The 26604-nt window shown below is 38.3% G+C and overlaps 1 protein-coding gene across 1 annotated transcript in view; it reads left to right on the plus strand.

Moving 5' to 3' along the window:
- LRRC7 (leucine rich repeat containing 7) overlaps nt 1-24214 on the plus strand; it is a 298856-nt gene extending 274642 nt beyond the window's left edge. Inside the window, exons 25-26 of the mRNA XM_067563316.1 lie at nt 4349-4423; nt 22827-24214. Of these exons, the coding sequence (XP_067419417.1) occupies nt 4349-4423; nt 22827-22934 (183 nt within the window). The 3' untranslated portion in view covers nt 22935-24214. The remainder of the gene's footprint in view (nt 1-4348; nt 4424-22826) is intronic.
- Nucleotides 24215-26604: the final 2390 nt, after the last annotated feature.

Below are 26604 nucleotides of genomic sequence, written 5' to 3' on the forward strand. Positions count from 1 at the left end.
GTAATACATTTGAATTTGTAACAACTGTATATAGCAATATTATAACCATATATTTTAATATGATTAACAATTCATCAAGAAAAGTTTAAATTACACCAGAGAATTGTCTACTGAGAGAGAGTTAGACTGTGTGCAGGGTTGCATTTCTGTATTGTTATTTCTTTTTATCAAAGGAATTAATTATTTCAGGTTATTTCAAATCATTGCTCTTAAATCCTTACATGTTTTTACTTCAGATATTTTAAGTGTTTTTAATACTTCATTCATTATTTGCATATTTATATTTGTAAAGGTCATAGTGGGGCCCAACTTCTCTCTCATCATACAATTCCAATAATTTAGATATAAATACTTTATGTACAGTATTTTACTGTATGCCAGGTGAAATCAGTAGACTTATCAGAGCACACCATGCTAAAGAATCCTTATAATATATAGTTAATATATAGTTAATATATAGTTAATATATAGTTAAAATAAGATGTGCTGATGGCATAAAATTCTGCATCTCAGAAGTGCCTAGATCACCTTGCCTATTCAGTCCATAACCTTAGTCAGCTCAACTACAAGTGAACTCTCCCTGCTCCTGTTTGATGTCTCAGTTTCCTAATCACCTAGCAGTTATTTTGATGGCTAACAACTTATGGCATCTGTATGCTGAGATAACAGGGAACTAGTCGTCTTTATGCGTGGTTGGATCTTGTACATTTTCATAGTTTGGACATCTTTCCTTGTTCTGTTGATGAGTTCCAGAGGGGTAGCCATGTTAGTCTGTTTTTAGCAAAACAATGAAGTGGGTTTCTGCCCACGAAAGCTTATGCCCAAATAAATTTGTTAGTCTTTAAGGTGTCACAGGACTCTTGTTGTTTTTCCTTGTTTTGCAAACCACCTTCCCTCCCATTTGCATTCACATAACTTTTTCCTGTGGCAACTACAGCAAATGCTTATGTGGAAAGCTACTGTGAGATAAAAATACATTAAATATTTTCCTACCTTCCAATGCAATTTAGCGGTTGGAAATAAGGAAGAGATTTATGACCCTCTGGACCATCATCAAGAACTCTGGGTCACCAGTGGTCTGTAAAGCACAATTTGAGAATCACTGTTTTAATTCTTACATTATTCTGTCTCTGTTATCAAAAAACAGGGAAAAAGACCAGGTGCTAATGGAAGTTGAGCCATGGAACCTGAACAATGTTTCCATGCTTTTGCTGCATCAAAAGGGAGGAAAGGATGACTTCAAGAAGTGCAAACCCAAAATCCTATGCCAAACACCTACAAACTCTTTACAAAGCTAATTACAAGAATGTCAGAAAAGTTAGACAACATCCAGTCCAAGGAATAAAGATTTGAAGACATTAGTTTTGCATCAATTTTTTTTAAGATCTTTAATTTTTCAAGAGCCAGCATGTACTTGCCTCTGCCGCTCTTAGTTCACTCAGCCTAATATTTTGGTGCACTAATTCATCTTTTCTAAAAGCAGTACATCTTTTCAGTCATTGACTGGCAGTACTTTACCTGGGCATGAGACGTCAGCGAAGCAGAGAGACAGACAGACATGAAAATGAAGGGCAACTGTAGTAGACTTAAAATAATATTTGCAATATTTTAGTGCAGAAAGGGTTGACCTTTTTCTTATGTGCAGTATCTTCTTGACAGTGTTTGAAATGGTCTGGCATCCTTGCCCTCCTCCTTCTATGTGCTATCCAGAGGTCAGATTCCAAACTAAATCAAGAGGAAGTTTATTTAATCAATATTTATTTCCAAGTATGACCTATATAACAGAGAGAAACAAAGATGCAGTTAAACATAGTAAAAAGATTTAGGTAAGAGCAGAGAAACAGGGTGTGACCAGTAAGGAAAGATTGCAAACCAAATGATTCACAGAGTGGGCCAAAGGAACAAAGAAGTAACTGAGAGCATAAAAAATGCCACCCACCCACATAAATGTGGGAGAACTTGATAGGGCCAGCAGTGAAAGGGGGACAGTCCCAGCAACAAGGGAGGGAGACACTCATTAAAGGATAATAAGTAGCTCCTCTCCCTGGAGTCCCTGGCACCCATTGGCCAGCTAGAGGAGAGGGGTGCTGATTGGCCAGCATTCCCCAATTACCTGGATTTAACCCAGTGCGAGGGCCATAGGGAGCCTCTTTCAGCTTTGTTCCAACATCCACCCTACCCACCTAAACTAGGAATGGGAGCCTGGCCTGACAGATGCTGCTGGTCTAGCTGATCATTTGTTTAGGGGGTCAGGAAGGAATTCTTTCTCCCATGGACCAACTGGCAGAAATCCAGGGAGTTTTTTGCCTTCCTCACAGCGCCTTCAAGCCACAGTGGGTTAAGTAGAAATGTGCTTGGTAACTAACTGAGGTACTGCAATGGAGTTATTTATTTGTCACAACTTGGAGCCAGTTTCCAGTGTGGTTAAGAAAATAAAATGAATGGTTCCCAGAAGTAAAAGATCTGGGATATTGGTGATGGGTCTTGGGCTTATACGATAGGGTGAGACCTTGTGGCCTTTGTGAGCCGAGGCCAGATCTAGTGGTAGTGTGGCTCACCCTGCTGGGTGCTAGGACTCAGAAAGAGTCCTGAGGGGTAGGCTGTAGAGAGCCTACCTCACATTATGAGTTCTGTGGTAAGAAGACCTGTAAACTCCACCCCACTGGAACCAATTAAATGCAATGGGCAATGGGTGGGTAGCACCCCTCCCCTTTGTTAAATAAAAAGTTCAGCCCTGCCACTTAATTCCATGCATGTGTCTGTCCTCATTTTGCCTCTGTGTCCACTTCAGTGGTGTTGAATAGCAGATCTGTCTCACAAATATGATGGCATATAGACCAGATGGGTGAACAAATGCAAGCTACACACGAGAATTCCACCCTGCTTTCTTCAGAAAGTTAGTGTGCTGATGAGATAAAACAGCAATGGTAGAAATGAACTTGTCTGAGGTAGACAAAGCGATGAGCAACAACAGGCCATTAAACTGTAGTGGACTCACCATGGACTAAGATGATGATGATAAAAAGAAAACGTAATTTCTTAGGGCTGACATCCTCTTCCTAAAATCTTACAGTTCAAAAGACACATATAGAAGACAGGATACACAGTAAATACCAGGGCTGAGGATAACCATGAAGAGAGGTTGTTTTGTGGGATGTTCTTTTATGTGAAAGGTTCAAAATTGGATGATCACCCAGAAATGGTATATCAGTTCTTTGTTTGTTTAATATACTTTCCTGAAATACTGGAACTAAAAACACTCTTTTCTATTTAAGTTTGCCATCTTTAAAGTTGTTCCTTTCAGAGACATAGGACTAAAAGAAACTCTCATAGGCAATGAGTCTAGTTGTCAATGAATCACAAAAGGAATGCTTTTCAGCTTTTTCCCCTCTCTAGGTGAAATAAATAAGCATGCTACATAAATTAGATTGTAACTAACCAGCTCAGGCTTCATTTTCATTTTCCTCCCAATAACACCATTCCTCTCACTTACACTCAGAAATGATAACAACATTGGCTTATTCTGTGAGCTAGAATCTTAGCTCCCAATGATCCTTAACTAATTAAATTGATATCAGGAGAAAAACACCAAGAGAGCACAATTCAGAACTGCTGTAACTTGGGTGCTGCTTAGCTACTTATAGATAAAGTTTTAGCTTTAAAGAATTAACAGGATTATATAAAGCCTTCAGATCAGCCAACAATAGGCAGTTGGACAGATTTCAGAAAATTATTGTATTGGTCTCTTACAGGATATTTAGCAAGAATCAATCCTTTAAAGTTTTTTATGAAAGTTTATTTAATGCATACAGCTGGGTACTTGCTTGATAATCAGTATTTCACTGAAGTATGAGTTTATAATCACTGGTCTACTTCCATTCATACAAATCTTTATAAAGCTTTTAAACTTGTAACAGAATAAAATTATCAATGGGAGAAACAGTTCTAACACATCTTTGAAGAGTACATGGCATAATTGGGGTCAAATCTACAGGGTATATTCATAAAAGCTGAGTACAGGAGGAATTCCAGATGATTTAAAATAAAAATGTCCTATAGTGTATATATAGTTCAACACCATGCTTCTGAAGCTGGACAATTCACTCTTAGTGACTTGCTCATGTATGTATATTTCTAAATTATTGTTGCATGGTGACTGGTATTTTTTCTACTGTTGCATAACATCAAATCCCTTTACATCTCAATGAATGGAAACGTCTAGAAATTGAGCTACCATGATACATGGGTCATTGCTGAAGTTCCTTCATTTTTAGTACAAAATATCAAACAAACCTTTAGCCTAGTGCTTGGTAATAGAATCCTAACCTCTGTTACTTCTGACTTATAGGGTATCTTTGTTACTAGGGTTCAGCCTGATGGACCAGCATCCAGCCTGCTCCAGCCTGGTGATAAGATCATTAAGGTAAGAGGTAACTTTGTTTTTAGGTTAGTTTGTAATTTGAATTTAGTTCTAGATCAAATATGCCCAATTTACAACTACATTTTTTTCTCCATACAGTTAGTTTAGAGTAACGCCCACTTTTTATTAGATAATTTATTTTATTTATTTAGTTTATAATTCATTTATAGTGCTTCATTACGGCTAGACTTTTTTCCCCTTTTTAAGAGGGAAAGGGAACAAACCAGTATGGAAATAGGATGGATAACATTGTCTCAATGGCATGCTCCACCTTCCTAGGAGCTGAAGAAACCCTTCCTGGAAAAATCTCTCACATCAGAGAGGGGTGTTAAACAGGGGTGGGGCATGAGGTCCAAGGAGCATTAATTCTTCTGTGGCTTCTACTCCCTCACAGAGGATGTAGTGTGCAGGCACAGGAGGGAGGAGCTAATGGCAACATAGCTGAGGAGGATACTAGACCTGCCGAGAATGGTTCAGAGAGAGAGTCTGTTGCCAGGGTTGGCTCAGGCCACCATGGGCTTATGCTTTGGATCCACAGGGTCTAGAAACTGTGACCTTTCTCCCTCCCATAGAGCACATTTCACAGCTGTGAAATGAGCCTGTGGCACCAAGGTGAACCTGGTAGAGGGTTTTCCTCATCATTTTTGCTCTCCCATGTTTTTTGCAGAGAGGGGAGGAATGGGTCCTTCTTTATGTACAGTGAGGTGCCCATCTTGTTACTTCTGTCTATGCACAATGCACATACAACAATAATCAGTTCAGGAAAACAAACTGACTAAAAATAAAGCATGGTCCTCCACTCAGCCCACACACACTGATGTAAAACCCTGGAAAAAAATGTGCTTTGCATCAAGGTCAACAGATTCCAGCTCTGTTAAACTAACAGGATAGTACACTCCAAAGGAAAGGGGTCTTCACTGGGAATGCCCTTTCACCTGCCCTGCAGAGTTGAAATCATGGATCTATTAGCAGGAGTACCCATGTGATCTCAAGCTGTATGGATGATGTGGGTAAGGATCTGTACAGGATCCAAACTATATACAAACCCATGCTTTGAATGGTAACAGTTACAACAATCCCATCTATTGTCTTTAAATGCAAGGCCAACAATAGAGCTACTCTGAGATGATAAAAAGCAGTTTTACCAATAACTTACAAAAATTTTGTTTACTTCTTTTAGTCACTATGAGTGTATGCAATTATTTTTTTTGCCTCAACAATACTGCTATTGTATAAACTAATAACATTATGCTATTTCAATATGTTATTCCTTTGCTTGTTTCTTTTATGTGAATGAAAGCAAGAATTTGAACATTTTATTAAGTGGCTGACAACTCAAGACACGTTTATGATTTTCACATTTTCTGCCAGTATAAAACCAAATTTCTCTGCAGTCACATTTTCACAATACTTTCTACAATACTTTACCTCTCCTTCACTGTGTGAATATCTTTGAAATATTCTCACCAGAAAAGCTAATATCCTTTCTGCTGGAGCCCAGAAACATTTAAATGGCCTCATAAGAAATGGGGACCTTTTGTGTCAATTGATTTCAAACGAAAGCTCTGCTAATGTTGTTAATGTGCTTTCAGTTAACATACATCTTTATGAACTAATTTATTAATGCTATAGTATACACTTACTTGAAGGTGTTCCTAAAGATCAATGAATTAAGAAAATCAGCTAGCAAATCTAAATGAAGTGTTTTAAATAAGAGACATCTAGAATTATAAAGCAGAATATTGAAAGCTAGATTAAGTAAAGCAAAGAAAAAAGACATAGTACAAAAATTAATGAGGTAAGAATGTTGTCTAAAGTTGCAAGCAGTGTGCAAAAACTGTGGGAGTATTCCTGATGGAATCCTTTGTAGTTTGTACTGTTTTATACAAGTATGGATGATGGATTCTACTATTTTGTACATTATATAATTTATCTAGGATGTTCAGTTCTGACCTGCTTTTATTTCATGGTTGTCATGTTATCTCAAATGATTTCTCATGATGTCATACAACAGGGGTACTTGTTGACTAGCACTCACAGGACAACATGTTAATGGCATTGAGTTATCTACCATTAGCATGTGTCACTGCTGTAATAAATTGTTTTGCACTTCCTAAATTGTAGCCTGATAATTGCAGAAATGCAGTAAATTGACAGACCCCAGGAGAGAGAATTTTTGTAAATGCCCTTGTCACTAGGTTGACTCAGTACGCTTTAGAATCGAAGAAACTGACATCAAGAGGGATGCAGAGGAATGCAAGAGGTATAATAGCAGCAATATATAATTAAAAGGGAATGTCTGCTTTCCATTTTAAATTATTCAGAATTTTTCTGTTAATCTGGCCTGTACTCTTTCACTTATACATCAGGAAGGAGTCTTGATGATATAATTAAATACAGGAAAAACAAAAGACATTTATTCCAAATAGGTGACAAGTAAATTAATAATAAATGTACCTGCAACTTTTGGAACTGCATTCTATCTCTTGTATGCTGTCCATACTGCAGAGAATGCACTGTAACTGAAAAACAATGCAGATGGTTTACCTACTGACCTAATTTGTTATCCTTTTTATAATTCTGATCTCATTTGAATAGTGACACTCAATTAATTATGATTACTCTGTTGTTGAGAGGGAAAGCAGGCTAGAGGAAAATATTTATTGTACCTAGCTGACTGTGAGGTCTAACAGCATGATTAATGGTGGTAGCCTAGAGCCAATTTTGCCAGTGAACACCATTCAGTTACCATAGGTAAATGAAAAACAGCTTCAAGTGCAGAACAATTCAAAAAAGTACAACCATCAGCTGTTAATTAACTACATTAGCAAAGTTTATCCAGTTAATAAAATAGGATTGCCTGTGACCCTTACGTAGAAATGTGAGGAGAGGAGGAAGCACACAAGCATCCTTTTCTTCCCTATCTGTGCAGCCTAAAAAGACATGGGAAGAAAGTGGGGCTCTGCTTTCCCTCTCCTCTTTGCAGTGCCTGGCAAAGCTGACTAGATGTGTCTGAGGAGTAAGCAGAATGTCATGAAGAAGTGTAGCAGCAGTCACAGTGCCTGCCTCGACTTAGCTGGTATCACCACTGGGGGAGTGCCTTACAGGCACAATTATGTTAAGGGAGTTTACATTACTGTTCTGAAGAGTGACTTTCTAAAAATGACATCATGGCATCCAGGTTTATGTTTCACAGTTTCCATATCAATGTGCACAACTCACAAGTAATATATTTTTTCTCAGTACCAGTCCCTGGAAACTCAAGCTGGGAAGTAAAACTCAAGCAAGGTTTTTACTTTTGTACATTATCACCAGTAACAGAGACACTGTAGGCAAATGATGTCCTCGGTTACCCTTGTGCAACCCTACTGTCTTCCAATTATAACTTTGCTCGTATCTGTACAATGCCACTGAAGGCTAATGGGTTTGTGTAGTAGTCACGGAGTCATCTGACCTGCAGAATCTCTATTACTGATAATGGTGTGCAAGGATGAGAGAACCCAGCTTGTGTCTGAGTGTCCAGGTAAATTTGGAGGATTGGCAAAATATAATCTATTAACTTTTATACAGAGCAAATTCAATTTGGAATCAGTGAAACAATAAACATAGAACTCCATGATGCCAGTTTTACAGAGTAACTTTTCAGAGAAGAACTGCATATTAAGAAACTGAGTTTTAAAAACCAGGATAATGATTTGGAAATAATGATTATCAATCTTAAATGTAAATGTTTGTTGCCAATTTAAGGTAGCATAAATTCCTTAATCATACTGTAAATCAGCAAGCTGCAGTAGTGCTCATTGGCTTGTCTCAGATAACGTTTACAATGTAGTTTAAAATGATGGAAGAAATAACCTGAATATCTAAGAATATGCTTTAAATTATTATGTATATAAACTCAACAGTGCATAACTTGAAGTAAACAATTTTAAGTACAGTATTTCATGACATGAATGTCTTTATATCTGTCTCATTAACCATATTATGCCATTTCCTTTAAGACCAACATACAATTCGAATATTTTGTTCAGAAAAGTTTGAAAGTACCCAGATGATTGTGTAGGGTATTTGACTGTCCAACCATAAATATCTGTAGCTTTCAGAGCTATACAAGCACCAGAAGGAAGCTGCCTGGCTTATTCAGAGTCAGACTGTTGCAGATGCTCCAGAAATACCAGGTCCATGTTGATATGTTGAAAAATAAACTGGGGGATTTCATGCAGTCATGCTCCCTCCCTCCATGCATCCTATAAATTATATCTCAGGGGCATTAGTTCTCCTCTTCATGGTTATTAACTTCTAGTAGTGTTGGAATAGGTCTCATGCCAGTGTGTGGACATATTGGCTCCTAGCCAAACTATGAACCAAGATTTTGCTTTTTAAAAACAAAAGATATTACTGGATTAAATCTGCTTCTGTGTTTTGTTCTCACCCAAATTACCAGATTGGGTCTTTTTAAGAGTTCCTCCCTTCTTCCCCAGTTACTGAAGGATGCTGTTGGGGTAAGATCAGTCAGGAACTTTTCCTATCACCCTTATCACCTTCTCCAGTCACCTGTCATTTTTTATTTCCTTAGCTGTATGGTCCTTGCCACACTTCCTGTTTATAGATAGATAGTCAAAAACCAGGACCTTATTTACATTAAAATTTCACCATATTTATGTTGACATTCCAAAATTTGAAGTTTTTTAGCCAGTTCTATTCCTGGACAATATCTGAAACCAAGCTGTCAGCTAGAGAAGGCCCAGACTGCACTTTGCAGAGTGGCACCCAGTGATTTTATTATTTGGATTACAGAAATGTCTAGAATACCCAACTAAGACTGAGGCCCTGTTTTGCGAAGCACTATGTACGCAGTAAAACTGTAAAAAATAGTCCTTATCCTGAAGAACGCAGACTCTAATAGACAAGGCAGACAAAGTATTATCATCCCTCTTTTATAAATAGGGAATTACAGCCAATTTAGTGACTTGCCTGTGATTATACAGATAGTTTTTGTCAGAGACAGCAATTGAACCCAGATTCCCATTCCAGATTTTAACCACAAGACCAACTTTAGACCAGGTGGGAAAGAACTTGCTTCCTCACAGATTCCTGGAGCATGCTCATTCTCAGTAGCCCTATCGCCACTTACAGCCAACTAGCTATGTCAAGTCTGAGATATAAATACGTTTATGTAGGTTGTGCATTTCAAGATCTATATAAAGATATATATGCACCCAAGTCTTCTGTGCACACAATTCTCAGTGCTTTAACAGGACTCCTGCATTTAGAGGGCTTGTTGGATTGGACTCATATACACTTAGGCCCAGATTTACAAAGGGATTGAAGTGCCTAACTGCCACTAACTGCCTAATTCCAACGTTTAGCTACCAATGCATTCACCGCTCAGTTGCTGCCTAATCCTGTAGATCACCTAAATCTTTAAGCTCCTACCTTTCTGCCAGTATAGACACCTAAAAATCTGTTGCTGAACATGCACCCAGCTGCCTCAGTGCTGATGCCCAGGTGCTAGCTCTTGACTAAGCCTTGGCAGGAGCCTAAAACTAGGCATTGCCCTACCTATGTCACCTTCAGGGCCTGATCTGGTAGGTGTACTCAAAGGCCAGAGGAGGAGGTGATGGTGGTACCCCCACTTTATAATCTTTAGCATGGTCACCCAGGATATGGGTGACCCACGTTCAATTACCTGTTCAAATCTCTATTTAATTGGTTATACAAAGTGGAACAGTTTCAACAGGAAAGACACTCTTCTAGAATATCCCATAGTTCAGGGGTTAGAGTACTGTCCTTAGGGGTTCATATCCCTGCTCCACATCAGGCAGAACAGGGAATTGAACCATGTCTCGGTTGACTGATGTAAACACTAGGCTAAAGGTTGTTAAGTGCGGGAAGCACCATCACTACAGTTCTCTCCCCCCCCCACCCCCACCCCCAAGAAAGGGCTTAGGCACCTAACACCAGGAGAGGGTTCATGGCTGTGAAACCCAAGCAGAGATAGGCACCTCCCTCTGGCCTGGATTTAGGCACCTAAGTTTCTTTGAGGAGTGGAGCTTAAACCGCACCTATCTCCTCAGAATGTCCTACTGGATAGCTGAGGCAACTCCCTGCTCAGAGTGCTGGCTTTTGTGAATCCCATGCTTAGGCATCTAACTCTTCCCATGTATTGTATAGGGAGCCTGAGCACCTAACTCGGGACTGTGAAATCCATAGTGTGGCAGGGAACCTATGCATCACAGTACTGAGCATCGCAAGGCCTAAGTCCTTTTGTGACTCTAGCCCTTAGGAGAGAGACAAGGTGGGTGAGATAATGTCTTCTACTGGACCCACTTCTGGTGATGGAGGGGACAAGTTTTTGAGCTTCACAAAGCTCTTCCTCAGGGCAGGTCTGCCAGGAAGAGCTCTGTGAAGCTCAAAAGCTTGTCCCTTCCACCAACGAAAGTTGGTCCAATAAAAGATGTTACCTCCCTCATCTTGTTCTCTCTCATATCCTGGGACCAACACAGCTACAAGAATTCTAGCCCTTAGGGTCAGATTCTGCCACCCTTTCTCATGTGGAGAAGTACTTTATTCCTTAAATAGCCAGGAGTAAGATACTACTCAGGATTAGAAAGAGTGGTGGATTCTGGCCCTTCCTGAGTATTTCTTACTGCTACATTGTAATCATTGTTTATGATTTTAACAAAAAAAAGTAGAAATTAGATCAAGCCAACTTTACCTAACCTGTAGTATTCACCATTAAGTTCCTAAAATTGGATATGATTTTTTCATGTATTCCTAAGTATGTTAGCTTCATTCTTAAGGAAATAAAGTTAACCCCCCTACTATTATTAGCAAAACATTTAAATGAGGTTATCTATATATTTTGTTTTCCCCCAGTTTCAACAGGTTTTGTTAATTGATTGTAGCTATCCAAATGTAAAAGAAATGAGTTCAATTAATTAGAAATTCACTTTCTACCATGCCATCTACTGTAATTTTATTAAAATGGACTGAGGGCAATAGAAATTAAACTGCCCTTTAGTCTGCATGTAAAGCCAAATGATCTTTTAATTTTTTGAAACATCAATAATATATCATCCAAAATAGCTTAAAGAAATAGTCACTATGGTTTCTGAATTTTCCAAAATATAAATTGATTTAATATTGCTATCCTTTAAAATCTGACTTGATTTTAGTGGATCAGTGATTCAAACTTATACTGATACAAAAAACAGTGGACTATACTGTAAATCAATGAAAAGTTGATTAACTCAGCCCGCTCATATATCCCTAAATCTGCACCTGCTTAATGACAGTGCTCTCAGAGTCAGTTTTATTGTCTGAAATGTGAGCTCATTCAACAAAGTAATGTGGAACAAGAATGAAATGGTCAATGCTTCCTTCATTTTCTAACATGGTATTCTTGCCCTGCATTATTCTTAATCAAATTTTGAAACCATATTTACCAAGTTAAAAAACATGCACACACACACATGCACACAAATAATCTGGGTACTAGTGGTAAGTACTGGGTACTTAATCCATCTGATTGCTGCTTGATTGACTGTTAGCCTTTGATATTAACTATTTGTCTTTCTGTAGTTTGTATGTCTCTGCATGTTTAGATAATTAGCTTCAGTTTCTCTTGGCGATTCCTCCTTTATCATAATCCCTTATAGTTTCTTGGCCTTGTTATCTTCACTTCACTTACTCTCCCTGGGCAACCTGAATCTATCCTACAAGTTCATCTGTCACTTCTATGCCATAGACTCTCACAACTCTCTCTCCCTCTCCTGAAGTTAGGGAACCTTTTCCCCCCACTGTTGTTAGCTGGCCTCCTTATTTATTTCTGTCAATGTAATTACATTGTCCCCATAACTGTAGCATCTGAGCACCTTTACTATCTTTTGTTCCTTATTAGACCTCTATCTGTTTGGGGTTTTTAAAAAGATTTTTACAGAGTAGTATGTGTTTGGTAGGGGAGAGATCACAATGTTTTATGGTTCTGCGTTATTATTTTGTGGGGCTTCCCAGACATCTTCCCTTGTTTTGATTGTTTTCCTCCAGCCCCATATTTCCAGAATCCTATATAATCTCCCATTGGCCATTGTCACTCCTACCTTCTCCATGGAGGAGGAGAGAGGAAGGGTTCCATAGGACAGAGGAGGAGCCCTTGAAAGTTAACATAAATTGGTTTGGCTCACGGAATTGGTGTGGTGAAAGACATTCTGTAGGAAGCAGCCAACCTGCCCCTTTCAGAACAGCAGGGGCCCAACCAGAAAGGGCATCTGCAAAGGGGCTTCTACCAGGGTATGAAAGGATAGGTGGGCAAGTATGGTGCAGAGGCAGCACTCTTCCACATCCTGCAGGCCAAGTCCTCTGGGATCTGCTATCGTCCACTCATAGAAGGGGAGAATAGTCTTGTACTTGACTGGAAGGGAGGGTTGAGAGTGACATTCAGGCATGGACACTCTTGCAAGGAGCAGAAGAGAACTTCATTGCAGTAATATAGAAACAGTCACATTTCTTGATGCTCCTGACCTTCCCCAGGACAGGGCTCTCCATACCCTCCCATGCTCCCTTTAGTCTTCTCCAACTATCCAGACATTTATTCATTAAAAAGGGAAACTGTCCTAGCCACGTTGAAGGGTCCTGGCATCAGCCCCATCAATGCCTGCATCTGTCTCTCTATTTTTCTGAGTCAGGTCTCCTTCCTCACCCATTTTCATAGAATTGTAGGACTGGGAGGAACCTCAATAGGTTATTTAGTCCAGTCCTCTGCACTGAGGTAGGACTAAAGTATTGTCTAGACCATCCCTGACAGGTGTTCACCTAACTTGTTCTTAAAAGCTTCCAGGAACAGAAATTCCACAGTCTCCCTAGATAATTTGTTCCAGTGCTTAACTACCCTGACAGGAAGCTTTTTCTAATGTCTAACCTAAATCTGCCTTGTTGCAATTTAAGCCCATTACTTCTTGTCCTAAACATCTCTCCCAGTGCTTCAGTTTGGAACCGTACTTCCCAATTTAACTATCCATTTGAATAAAACAGTCAATTTAACATTGTTTTAAACATGGTTCTAGGACAGGAACTTTTCAGGAATAAGTGAGAAACATACTAGAAATGAAGAATACTTACTAGCTGAAATAGATGGAGATACAGGAAGCAGCAACTAGTAGTAAAATGACCACTTTAGGGCTACAGGTACTTCTCTAAGTCAAATTTAAAGAGCCAGACCAACAAAAGACATGCTGGGGAAAAGTTCCACTAGAGAATAATCTGGTAGTTAAAATGGAAGGCTTTTCTAGGGAAGGAGAAAGTTGTGTGCTGTCACTGAACATATGATGCCTTATTCTTCTCTGATCCTCCAGTAGCATGGGTACAAAAAAATTGTTATTGTAGTCATAGTATTTGGTTTGAACAGCACAAAATGAGCTTTCTTTGTTCATTTCCATCCTAAGGAATTGATTGAAATCAGAGTGCTAAAAAAATCCCCACACAATAGATTGCTCTGAGTGGCGAAGTTGAGAAACATCTGAAAATTTGGAAGTATTTGGCTCTGGAGTCTTGTTTCAATCCATTGTACAATCAGAGTCCAGACCCAAACTTTGGATTGGAATGGGGACATATGCTTCCCGAGAGTTTGGAGGTGTTCAGATTGGGATATTAGGCTTGGACCCACCTAAGCCTAATTCTTCACTGCCTTATTTATATATATCTGTGCAGATATTGATAACTACTGAATACAGTTTTTCAACAAGTTGTGCACTCACCTTATAGTAATTTCATCTAGGCCAGGTTTCCCCAGTTTGCTCGTGAAGATGTTACATAGGACTGTGTCAGAAGCCTTATTAAAATCAAGATATATTCCATCTGTTGCTTCCCCCCAATCCACTAGGTCTGTAAGTCTGTCAGAGAAGGAAATTAGGTTGGTTTGGCATGATCTGCTCTTGACAAATCCATACTTGCTATCAGTTACGATCCTATTGTCCGCTAGACTTACAAACTTTGATAATTTGTTCCAGTATGTTTCCAGGAATTGAAGTTAGGCCAACTAGTCTATAATTCCACAGATACTCCTTTCCCACCTTTTTTAAAAATAGGTATTGTGTTTGCTTTCTCCAGTCATCTGGCACTTCACCATCTTTCATAAATTCTATCACTAATGGTTCTGAGATTGCTTCTACTAGTGTCGTAAGCACTCTGAGTGAATTTCATCAAGCTCTGCTGACTTGAATATACCTTGTAAAAAGTTGCATTATTATCCTAAAACCACAGAAAGTTTAGTGGGTTTATAGTCTTTTAAAGATGCAATTAACTGCATGAAATTATTTTGGAGTTTTTGTACTCTGAAATTATCAATAAAGTGCAACTGAAATAAAATGAAACTGTAATTCAGGGATTTTAATAGGCTGGTTTTGCTCAGTTTTAAAGCCATGAAGATGTTTACTGTCTATTGTGATAATTAAGTCACTGAAAGGAGAAAAAAAGATGTACTAATTAATGTATTAGGTTAAGGAGAATTTGGCATATGCACAGTGAACACAACAACAGAATTCTTTGATTTGTTATTAATTCATAGCTGAATATTATTGTTCAAACTGTAAGGCCATATATGGAGAATCCTGGGACTCAAGACACCTGTTTTCCATTCCCAGTTCTGCCTCAGACTTCTTTAACTAAGCAATGGCTGGTCTATGCTGGAAACTTACATCAGCATAGCCCCAAGTATAGACAGCGCTAGGTCAATGAAATAATTCTTCCTTCGACCTAGCTACTGCACCTCAGGGAGGTAGATTATCTATGCTAACAGGAGAATCAACATAGGTAGCATCTACACTGAAGTGCTACAGTGATTCTGCTGTTGTGGTTTACGTGTAGACATACCGTAAGTCTCTTAATCATTCTGTACCCCAATTTCACCACATATAAAAGGGGCTATTAATACAGATATCATGTGGGACTATTGTGAGGGTTAATTCATTAATGTTTGTAAAGTGCTTTAAGATCCGCAGAAGGTGCTGTATTGATACCATGTGTTAATTATTTAGAGGATGAAAAGTCATTTGTTTCTATAACTTCCTTTTGGTTTCTTTGTGGAACATTAAGCTATATCTCATTATCAACCAGAATTCTCATATCTTTCCTCTGTCACTCATAAACTAATAGATAATTTAGCTGCTTATCAGGTAAGAAATATTTATATTGCTATAAAAAATGTCAAGAATTTTAATCAATTGATTTAGAGATGAATGACTATACTTTACAATAAGTCCAGAAAACATAAGAAGGAAAATAACTAGTTATCTCAAATAACTTTTGTTTTCATATGTTAAAGAGCTTCCTTCAAGTGCAGCAACATCAGCATAAAGATTCTTATTTTGAGAGAGTTACTACCCAGCAGACAGCCAATTTGTATGTTATTTATATGAGAAAATGCAGAATGTGACTTTCCCCTGTTAAAAAAACAAATAAAAAATAACACCTCAGTTCTTCTCCCCTTACACATAATGAATAGTATCTTATTCTACAGTACCGTTCACTCAAATAGAACTGCTCCAAAGGGCAAATGGTGACAGAACCTGGCCCTGAATGAATGCTGACCATTAAGATTATGTTCTATTTACCAAGAAATGTTTCCGATATTTGATGGGTGCACAATACTGAGTGGTTGGGGAAAGAAAAGGCTCATGCTCAAGTGACCAGACTTTGCCAACTCTCAAAACAAAAAACAGAGACAACTTGGAGAAAAAGTTGGCTGTGCATGATAGTGTCTCCTAAAGGCAGAGTATATGTGTGAAACCACGGCTCACAAGGCTCACCTATTCGTAGGCTGTTTAATGTGGTGATGGGATGAGCACAGTGGAAAAAAGGGGTCCTGCTGCTCTACAAGCAGAAGCTGTTCAAGGAGGATGGGCAAGACATGCAATGAGCTCCTGTCCACCATATCCCTCTGAGCAGCCCTTTACAGTTTATTTGGGGATGTGAGGGATGCAGGAGTTATATCAGCTGTGGCAGAGGATGAGACCTCAGTCTGCATCTTGTAGTACTAAGGGGGGGGACAGTGGTGGGCCTCCTACACTTCCCCAGTTTCCATGGGGAGAAGGGTATATTCAGTTCAATGGGCTTTGTCACTGCTCTGTGGCTAATACAGTGTTTACATATGCTGGGATTTTAAAGGAGTCTAAGGAAGTTAGGTGCCTAACTCTTATTGAATTTCAGAGGGATTTGGATGCCTTCTCCCATTAGTTCCTTTAGAAATACCAGCCAAAATCAACAGGGGTTGCAAAAGCTGTGCACCTCCCAGGATCAGGCCCAGTATCTGCCAGGATCCCAACAAGAGCAGGCTGGGAGTAGCAGAGGAGTTTGTAATCAAGTCCAGGCCACAGTCAATACCAAGAGTCCTCATCCAAGTCAGGTTTCAGAGTCTGAATCAGCAGGCAAAGTCCAAATCGAGCCAGGAACAGTCGTGGCAGCTACAGAAGATCCATACTGTTGCCTGGATATTTTCTGAAATGCCCCTTGGTTTATATAAGGCAGGGAACCAATCAGGAGCCACAGGTCTGCTGTCTGTCAAATGCTTGAGGCGGAACTTCCCATGGGCTGTGTCCACAGCAGATTGTGGGAAGTGGAGCATGAGTTAGTTACAGCTGCTAGATGGCAGCCCTGGAGCTGTCAGCTGCCTGGTAGCTCTACAGGCCTAAGTTCTAGACCTATGGGGCCTTAAAATATCACTCTGTTTCCAAGGTGATTATATGTGCTGTAGTGTGCATTCATCTTGAGACAAATGTGGCTAATCCAGTTCCTCTAAACTAGAAAGTATATCTAACCTATGTGTATACAACAAACGGTAATGGTCAGAGAGGTGATAGAGCTTAAAGAAGCTAAAATTCCAACATCAAACTGAAGGGTGTTTGAGGTAATTTCCCCTTCTCTGCTGGGTTTCACCTCACTGCTAGGTACTGCTAAATCATCCCACCAGAGATTATTTACTGCAGGGAATCATAATACCCTCTGACAAGCCAATATGGGTTATTATATGTGTCTGAACTATACTATCGGAGTCCGAGTTAGACTGTAAGTATCTGGCAGCAGGAACTGTGTCATCTTAAATGTTTGTTCTGCACCAAATGCACTGCTGACACTCAGTAAATAAAGTATTAATAATCATAACATAGTGGCAAATTATCCAGAACCCAGCCACTATGCTTTCCTTTTTCAGATTTCAGAACCTGGCCATTGCTTAAATTCTGGCCAACAAACTTGGGATGGATTCTTGGTAAGTCTGCCATTGAGTTAGACTTGATGAGGATTTTTCTTTAAAGATGGTATAAATGGTGAAAAAATGTTAAAAAACATATATCTTTAAATTGCAGATGGCAGAGAGAACACATGAAGAAGCAGATACTTCCAGACCCCATTTCAGAGCCAATCTTCTGTCCTGAAGAAATATTGCATAAGACAGTCAATTGTAGAGCATGTTTAAAATGCCTGAGGTATCAAAAGTGAGATTTTTATGTGTGTATTGGAGAAGCTGGTTAGCTCACGCCATGTAAAATGTGTCAGGTCTTTGCAATAACATGCATGCTATCTGATATGGCCCATGAATGGGGAACATTTGTCCTCAAAAAGCCTGCCCTTCCTGGTTTAAAAAATCAGCATTGAAATTTTGAGGAATAGTGAGGAAATAATGGCAAATATAGAGACCCAGTCTACAGTAGGTCCCACTGAGTAAATCCTTACAAATGTTTCAAGAAAAGACATTGTGTCAGGGCTAAAGATACAGGGAAACCACATGCTTTGCAGGTGAACTGCTAATTACTGAGAAATTTCTCTTCTTGTTCAAAGCTGTTCAACTGTAGGGACTTTGGGATGCGTCATTTAATATGTATTTAGTTTCTCAGTACAGTAGTTCCCTATCAATTTTCACCATCACTAGGTCAGAAAAATCTCCAGATTTGACACAGTGTAGAGCAACAGCAAAGTGAAGAGTGTCGCTTCCATTTTCTCTGGAGTACTGACTGGGAGTAGCTGAAAATGTACATTCAGAGTTACAGTGCTTCATGCCCTACAAAAGAAGTTTGTGAGTGTTCCCTAGTCTCTTTGCTTCCAGTCACGACATCCAAGTAAAAAATACCTCCTTCTTAACTGCTGAAAGGAATGTGACTCAGAATGAAATGTCTTCCTTCAGATGAAACTGAAGGATTTGTTGTACCTTTTGAAGCAGCAACAAGCATCTGAATCAGAAATGATGATAAGGAAGGAAAACTGTGTTATGAGCATCAGTGAAGATGAGTCTTCTGATTTTCTGTGCTTTTTGTGCCTTTTGTGGTGCACTGAATCTCTAAGCCTGTTATGCAGGTGTAGAGGAATTTCTAGTCTGCTTATGCAGTTGCCTTCATTTGGCTTGACATTGGTCATCCTGAAGGTTGCTCTGTAGCAGACGAGAGGAAGTCTACCTTAGAAACAGAACTGACAGATGTCAGAGAATTTAGAATAAAAGAGTGCTACTGGACCTGATTCTCCACTGCCTGTTGCCTTGTGTTGTCAGTTACTGCTATGCAAAATGCATGTAAAACAACCAAATCAGAATTCTTCTCTTACACTTGGTTAACATTTTCCAATAACTTCGCATTATGGAAGTGTCATTTTGTATGGATGTAAGATTCTTTTTTGGTCTTGAGTGATCTTGGTAACAAAATAACACAACTCTATAAACTACCCATTGAAATAAACTCACTGATATTTCATGCATAGGCTACATTTGTGGAAAAAATGGTGGGGATTAATAGTAATTTATTCCTGATTTTTTTCATAACTGAAAGCTTGTCATTCAGTGGAAGCTATAATACAATATTCTTCCTCAGAGAATTCAGTGTGGCTGCCATCTCTCATTGTTTTCAATAGAAGTGACACCTGCAGTGATATCATAAGGGGAGAAAGAAAAAATTTACTTTGTCATTAATCATCTCTTTAATTTAATCTGGGCCACCGACACTAAAATACATTAATCCTATTGGTATGGTCATCACTGTAGGGCAGAGTTAAGGTTCTTTGGGTGTCCTCACTGTGCATTTCTTATACTTTAATGTGTTTGGATTCATTTTAACTTTAATCTTAACTCTGAATTTCCTGGATTTGTAAGGCTTGCAGTTGTTTTTTTTTTTATTTGTTTGTTTCTTTTATTAATTTTTGGGGAAGATAATTACAACATCTTTGTAATATATTTTTACAGTAAATTATTGATATGTACTCTCAATCTTGCCTCCAGTTTAACATACTTTTTTTGTCTAGGAATTAGATCTAAATAACTATACAAAGTGCAAGGCGATGGAGAGAAAGGCCCAGAAATCCTAGATATACATGAATTTAATAGCATGTGTTACAGGGAATGGGGTGATACAGCTTATAGGCTGAAAGAAATAGAGGATTCCTGATTGTCATTTACCCATACGTTACCTAACAGAATTTTCTTTCCATTTGTGGCCTATTGAGACTGCTCTGGAAGTGTAAAGCAGTGTAAACTGGCACCCTGGGAAATGCTCCCTTGGTAAAGGGGCTTTCCCCAGTGACTAGGGCTGGCCCTACACAACCCTCATTTGCAGAACTCAGCATAGGGCATTTCGTGGATTACATGGGGCATGGCCAGAGTGCATTGTGCCTTGGCTTATTCTAAGAGAGTGGAACAGACCATAGGTCGATATGTGACTTTGCTGTAACAAAGATCAGCTTTTGAGGCTGCTGTGTATAATGCCAGGGACCAAAGAGGCCCCAAACACAGCCCTGAATGCCAAAGTGTCCTTCTGGAGTTCTGCTTTTTGACACATAATGAATGTCTTTGAAACCTTTTTCTGCCTGATATTTGTACTCTTTCTCCGTGCTAAATTATATTACTTTATTAAGCAAAACAAAAATTGAATAAAAGGGGTTGCTCTTTACTGTAGTGTTGTCTTTCTATTCAGTATGATTATTTTACTTCTTTACTTATACTTGTATAGTACATGTATGTAACTGTTGTTGCTACTTTACTGTTATTACATGGCACTTCCCCCACCTACTGTTTTCTCACCAACAGGAGTTTGCAACCTGAATCCTTTGCATCCACTATGCATTAGTGTGTTGATAAATAAAGAGTTCAACTGTGCAGTTGCCTCTCAGAGGAGCTATTCTCCATGTTTCATGAAGAACAGAATAAAATGGGATTTTTCATTTAGTCACCATACATGGTGCTTGATCCTTTGTTTGTTCAAAACAATGGATGTGTTCAAATAGAACGGGATCTGGACCCACCTAGAGCTTCTTTGGAAATTGCATTCCCTCTCAGATATTATCATTTATTTATTTTTAATTTATGAAATGTACTTCTCAAACAAAATTCAAACCGCTTTACAAAAATGAAAAATCAAAAAACAAATATCAGAACAAAATATACTTCTACCCCAAACAATGTGGTACGTGCCTCCTATATTTGACAAAAGCCCATGTAAACAGATGAGCCTTTTTACCTGGGACTTGCATGGACCAAGAGTGGAAGTTCCTGTTTTTTGCCCTAGACATTCTAATTTAGGGACTTAGTAAAAGCACCACAACTGATGGTAACTTTATGTAGTGTTTGTGTAGAGAGTTGCATGTGTGAGAGACACAACATCATTTTGAATTTAGGGAAGTTATTCCAGATTTATACTGATGTAACCAAAATCAGGATTTGGTACATCTAGTTCACACTAGATGTCAAAATATTTTCCTTTGGATTTATTAGTCATCAACTAATACTATTTTTAAAAACTTAATGCTTATGTTTTTATAAGTAATCTATTCACGTTTTAAAATTTCAGACCCATATCACATCTAGCATGCATACTGTGTCAGCTTTTTGTGGTAGGCCTGAATTCAGCACAGTTTTCTCCTGATTTTTCCTACTGTAAATGAGGACAGAATCTGATCTAATATCATATGCACACATAATTTTGTGTGTGTAATTTCTTGGAAGCAACAGAAGATATGATTAAAATACTAGCGTACAGAAAAAAGTGCAGTGAAAACATACTCCTAAAGACCATGTGAGCCATGTCATCCCAGCAGTCAGAAGTGGATAAAATACTTGAAAAACAGCAGAAATGAAGTAATGCACAGGCACACGTCTTCTAGATGTGAAGTGAAAACAACAGTGCGGGTGGCCTCAACAGAGGCAGAAATTCTATGGGCCCCAAGAGCTCGCAGTAGGAGAGTACTGTGAAAGAATGCAGAACTAAATTTAAAAAATCCCTCTGGGCTGTTGTTTCTAGTTGGCAAAGTCCTGAATACAAGGGAGTACATATGACTGTGTTGTGTAGGGGCCATGCTGTGACTGCTGTCTGTAGCAGTATGTGGAATGACCATCCACCTGGAAATACTTGTTTAATGTGATCAGTAGTCTTCTGCTTTGGCACATCATCGGCACCTTGTCCACAAACTGGTATTCTCTGCCCGTATGGTAATATGCCTAGACTCTACTAAAGATCTGGATCTTTGTGTTTCTGAGGTGGGAGTGCCAGATCTATCTGTCATGGTATCTAGACACTATTACAGGCAAAGTAGAGATTAGGTAGAACTAGATGTAAGCAACTTGCTCAGCAGTATCTGCCCTCCTCAGACATAGCTGCCCAGTTGCCATTTTCCCCATCATTGTGACTTGCTTTTCTGTTAGTAGCTAGTGATGCATTAGGCAGAATTAACTTGCTTGTACATTTCATCTGGAAATGACAGTGATTAGCACCCTATAAATAGCTAGCATTATTGTAGATTCAGAGGGCATGCTCCTTGAGTACAAGACTCAGTCTGCAATGGCTTCATTTAAAAGTGCCACATGCAGAGTGACTGCGCCATCAGGCTCTCACTGCACACACGCTCACTCTTTATTCAACAGACTTACCCATTTCATATAGAGTCCTTCCCTGAGTGTTTGCTATGTTCTGTCCCTTCCATCACTTCTAGATTATGGTAGCATAACACATACACTCTTGGCTACATCTTCTGCTTGCTTGGACACCTCTGGAACTTTCTTCTGCTTTGGCTCTTTACAAACCATGCTTGCTGGGGTAACATCTGCCTTATATATTCTAAATCTGTACTCTGCTGGTCCAGTTAAAACCCCAATTTTATAGCTGTAACTGTTATTGTGTAAGATACTGTTATAGCAGGATTTCTTAAAAATGATATAAGAAATGACTTCCTGCAATATTATTATTTGATTTAACTTTATTGTTATTCTCATCAAGGTATGGAATCGCATTTCTACCAATCACAAGTAGTCCAATGTTCTTTTTAGTTTTTTACTTTAATTTTCAGCTCCCCTCTCCCCCCCCCAAAAAAAAGAAAAAAAAAAAGGAAAAGTGCTAAACAGAACTTCATTTGATTATTTTCTGTTTTTATTTGTGTGTTACAGGCAAATGGACACAGTTTTGTACATATGGAACATGAGAAAGCTGTATTACTACTGAAGAGTTTCCAGAATACAGTAGACCTAGTTATTCAACGTGAGCTTAATGTCTAAGTATTTTTATAAATAGTAAACATACGTCTAGCCAGATCTAATGTTCAAACAGAAATTTATACATAGGAAACAAATTTTGCCAATTGCTGGACCAATGGCAAACATTAGTGCCAAATGTATAATACTATATGTTAGTACTGCGCCTCTTGAAAAATGTTAACTATATAAATATGATGTTCATGTGGTTATGTATTAGTTTTAATTGTCAGCCTCTGGGCTGTGCATTGGTGCAGTTTTTTTTTTTTAATCAAGTTACTTTTCAAAGTGGATTTCATATAACTTCAGAACATAGAAGCACACACAAGCTCTTTATGACTTCTGCTGTCCATCAAAAATACTGCCTCAAAGTTGTATATATACCTTTATAAAGAAAAATATATATTGAGTTGTAATTCCCATAAAACATTTCTATCAGTGGTATACAAAAAGATTATAGAGAAAAAAATATTTTCATAGATACCGCTACGAAAGTATATATTAAATTTGAACTTTAATATGTTGATTTTTTTTCCGTGCAAATATATATGCCTTATAGACATAACTGTACATGTACAGTGTTTATCAGAGTCCATACTAATTAGCTAAATTATTGCAATACAGGGTGAAAAACTTCAAAAAGTATACTTTCAACCCTGGGATCTAACCATAATAGTCTAGACAAAATAATTGTTTTTATCTGATTCTTTTGGCTGATTACATGTAAACTTGTGAAATAGAAGATAATTTTAGATAGTGATGTTTCTCAAATAAAAGCAGTGAGTGGTGGGTGGCAAGAAATGTCATGGTTTATTTTTGTGAAATTATTTAAAATTATAGATTTTTTCACTAAATTTTTATCCCAATTCTCTCCCTCCCTTATGTTGTATACATCTTACTGTGAGCCAGACTGTAGTACCCTGGGTAAGAATGGTCAAATCTGGTGCTTTGTGGGTAGCAGTCCCATTGAAATCAGTGGAACTACTCAGAGTAAGGTACAATGTTTGTAAGGGTGACAGACTAGATGACTTTTCTCCCAGAGGTGTGCTATATAAATACCACTAGGTAGATCTCAGTGGCGTTTTAAGGAGACAGGAATAGACATAGTCTTAATCATTTCTACGGCTGATAGCATGGAAAATCAATTTCTGGGCTATGGATAAATCTACATATATTGGGCCAATCCTGTTTCCATTGCAGTCAGTGATAAAATGATTGTGAATGCTACTGGCAGCAGGAATGAGACTCTGCTGAAAGTTTTTGGAGAAAATAAGTATTCTGAATTGTAATTTTTTAATTAAATTTGAACATTTTTTTAAAACACAAATTGCCTGAATTGTGGCTATTGTAGATTTTTAACGTCACTGTCAAGAACTTTTTAATTAATTTGAGGTGTTGCTGTAGTGCTTACAATAACTTTAAAACTTTCCCAATTAATTTACATATTGATTAGTTTAATTATAATTTTCATTAAAGCCAAAACTAAATTGGCTTTTTTTTTAAAAGTCAATGTATGTAATGCCCTGTCTACTAGAAGGGCTTCTATTCCTCATTAGATAGTTGAGTTGGGGCTTGTTCCCCGATGAATGTTTTGAACTTGCTGCTCTGTCTTGTTTGGATTTATTTTCAGCTGCCACTTGGCAGCTGTTGCAGTCTGACAATATGGTAGGCAATTTGGGCAGTCAACTTTATCACAAAGACAAATTGTGGTTCTGAAGCAATCAGGAACTTTGGGTGCACAGGAATGCAGGGTTAGGGGTTTGTTTGTATTTACACATTTCCTGATTTCAAAATGCTTATTAGCACAAAACACGCTTGGAAAGTTTATTCCAAACCTGCACGTGTAAGCTCTCACAGAAAACAAATGTTCATTTTATACAAGTCTTCACACTAGAATTGCTGCTGCACTCATTCATTCAGAGAGCAGACATAATACCATGTGACTTATCTACCCACAACTGGTCTAGACAGCTCTAATTTCAAGTATTTATACCCAAACAGTTTGAATTTATTTGCTGAATGTCTTCAAATAGAGGAACTTGAGGAAATTGAAATCTCAGTACTCTGAGCTTAAAGAATAACTAGATTCAAATCAGTTATTCAAGGTAAATTATTTATTCAGTTATTTGTGTCATGCTGATGTGCAGGAAGGCATCTTGATAAGTTATGCAGCATCTTTAACAGTGAAACAATTGCAGAGGCCAGCATTCATATTCTCAGCATCAGCAGCGATCCCTTTTGTAATGAAACAGAGTCAAAAGAGGCTCACATCCATCATTTACATGCAGAAATTCACTCAATCTAAACACATTAAATGTAATACTACTTAGTCATTCTGTAGGAATTTCATTGTCATTTATCTGCATAGCTCAAATAATTCTCTTGGCTTCTGCTTCTGGCAAGAAAACTGAGTAAATAAGTATGTTAGTTTTGAGTCATGTTGTAACATTGCCTACCACCAAATGGGATGCAGCCAACCATCCCTCCCCTAAGCAAAACTAGAAGACATGTTACAAAATTAAATATTTATTTTATTTATGTAGCACCAAAATATGGTAGGCTTTTTCCCAGAGACAAGTGGGATGACAAGGGTTCTGCCCCAGGGAGCCTACAAACTACATAGACAACATATTGATGAAAGATGTAATATAACAAAAGCCAAGTGATCTTTAATGTGTCTCATTCGCACCACATTGTGTTCTCATGGATTTTTTCTGAAGTCCTCTTTTCATTACATACACTGACTATGCCAATGTGGTTTGTAAGTCTGAGCATTACAAGATACAAGTAGGTTTTTTATTCTCCTACCTCTCCCCCAGCTCTTTCTTGTCCATTATACAGTAGGCTGTGTCCAGATCTGTATTTGGAGACTTACAGACTTCATTAATATGTCATAATTAAGGGGGAAGTTAGTGTTGGGAATAAAACCAGACATTCCAGTGGAATCTCGATCACATTTAAGCCCTGATGCTGCAGATTTTAATTAGCCAAAACTTCCATTGACTCCAAAAGTTTTGCCTGGTGAGTGGGAATTCAGGTTTTTCATTCAAATGTACAGTAGTTGAGCTTCAAGATTTGTCTTCCTCAGGCCCCCCACCTCCCCAAAAGCATGATTCTCTTTGTATTTTGCTTTATTCGTATTCAAATTGGCAGAAGGGGTGCTCCTATTATGAGCAATGAAGGGAGTCTTAATTGTAGCTAATTAGGCTGTGGGGTTCTTGCTATGATGTAACACACCCTTTCTCTTTTCTAGAGAGATTTCAATAGATTTATGTAAGCAGTAACATACAATAAGGTATGCAGTTATGAAGTCACATATTATATGCATAGCTTGGTTCTGCTACCTTATTAAACTTGAGATTCTAGGGCAGGTACTGGCAGCAGATGAATCGTGTATATATGACGTGGCACCCTGGAGTATATTCCATAGATGTGGTTATTTTCATGTTTAGTCAGAGTTCTGAAGCAGGCAGCTGTGATCTCAAAATTGCATATTGCATCCTGGATCCAGGCTATTATAACACACACTACACCATGTGCTCTCATATCAAGTACACAATAGCTCAGGCATATTTTTTAGCTACTAATGAGAATTTTTGACAATGACAAACATGGTGTTTTTAGAAATAACACCAGAAACCCCAAATTTCCTTTGGAACGTCTACCCTTTTCAATTCCCAGCTTCCTGTAGGCT

Source organism: Emydura macquarii, unplaced genomic scaffold (genome assembly GCF_026122565.2).
Source record: "Emydura macquarii macquarii isolate MOO-44397 ecotype Brisbane River unplaced genomic scaffold, CSIRO-AGI_Emac_v2 contig_2481, whole genome shotgun sequence".
NCBI classification, from domain to species: domain Eukaryota; kingdom Metazoa; phylum Chordata; order Testudines; family Chelidae; genus Emydura; species Emydura macquarii.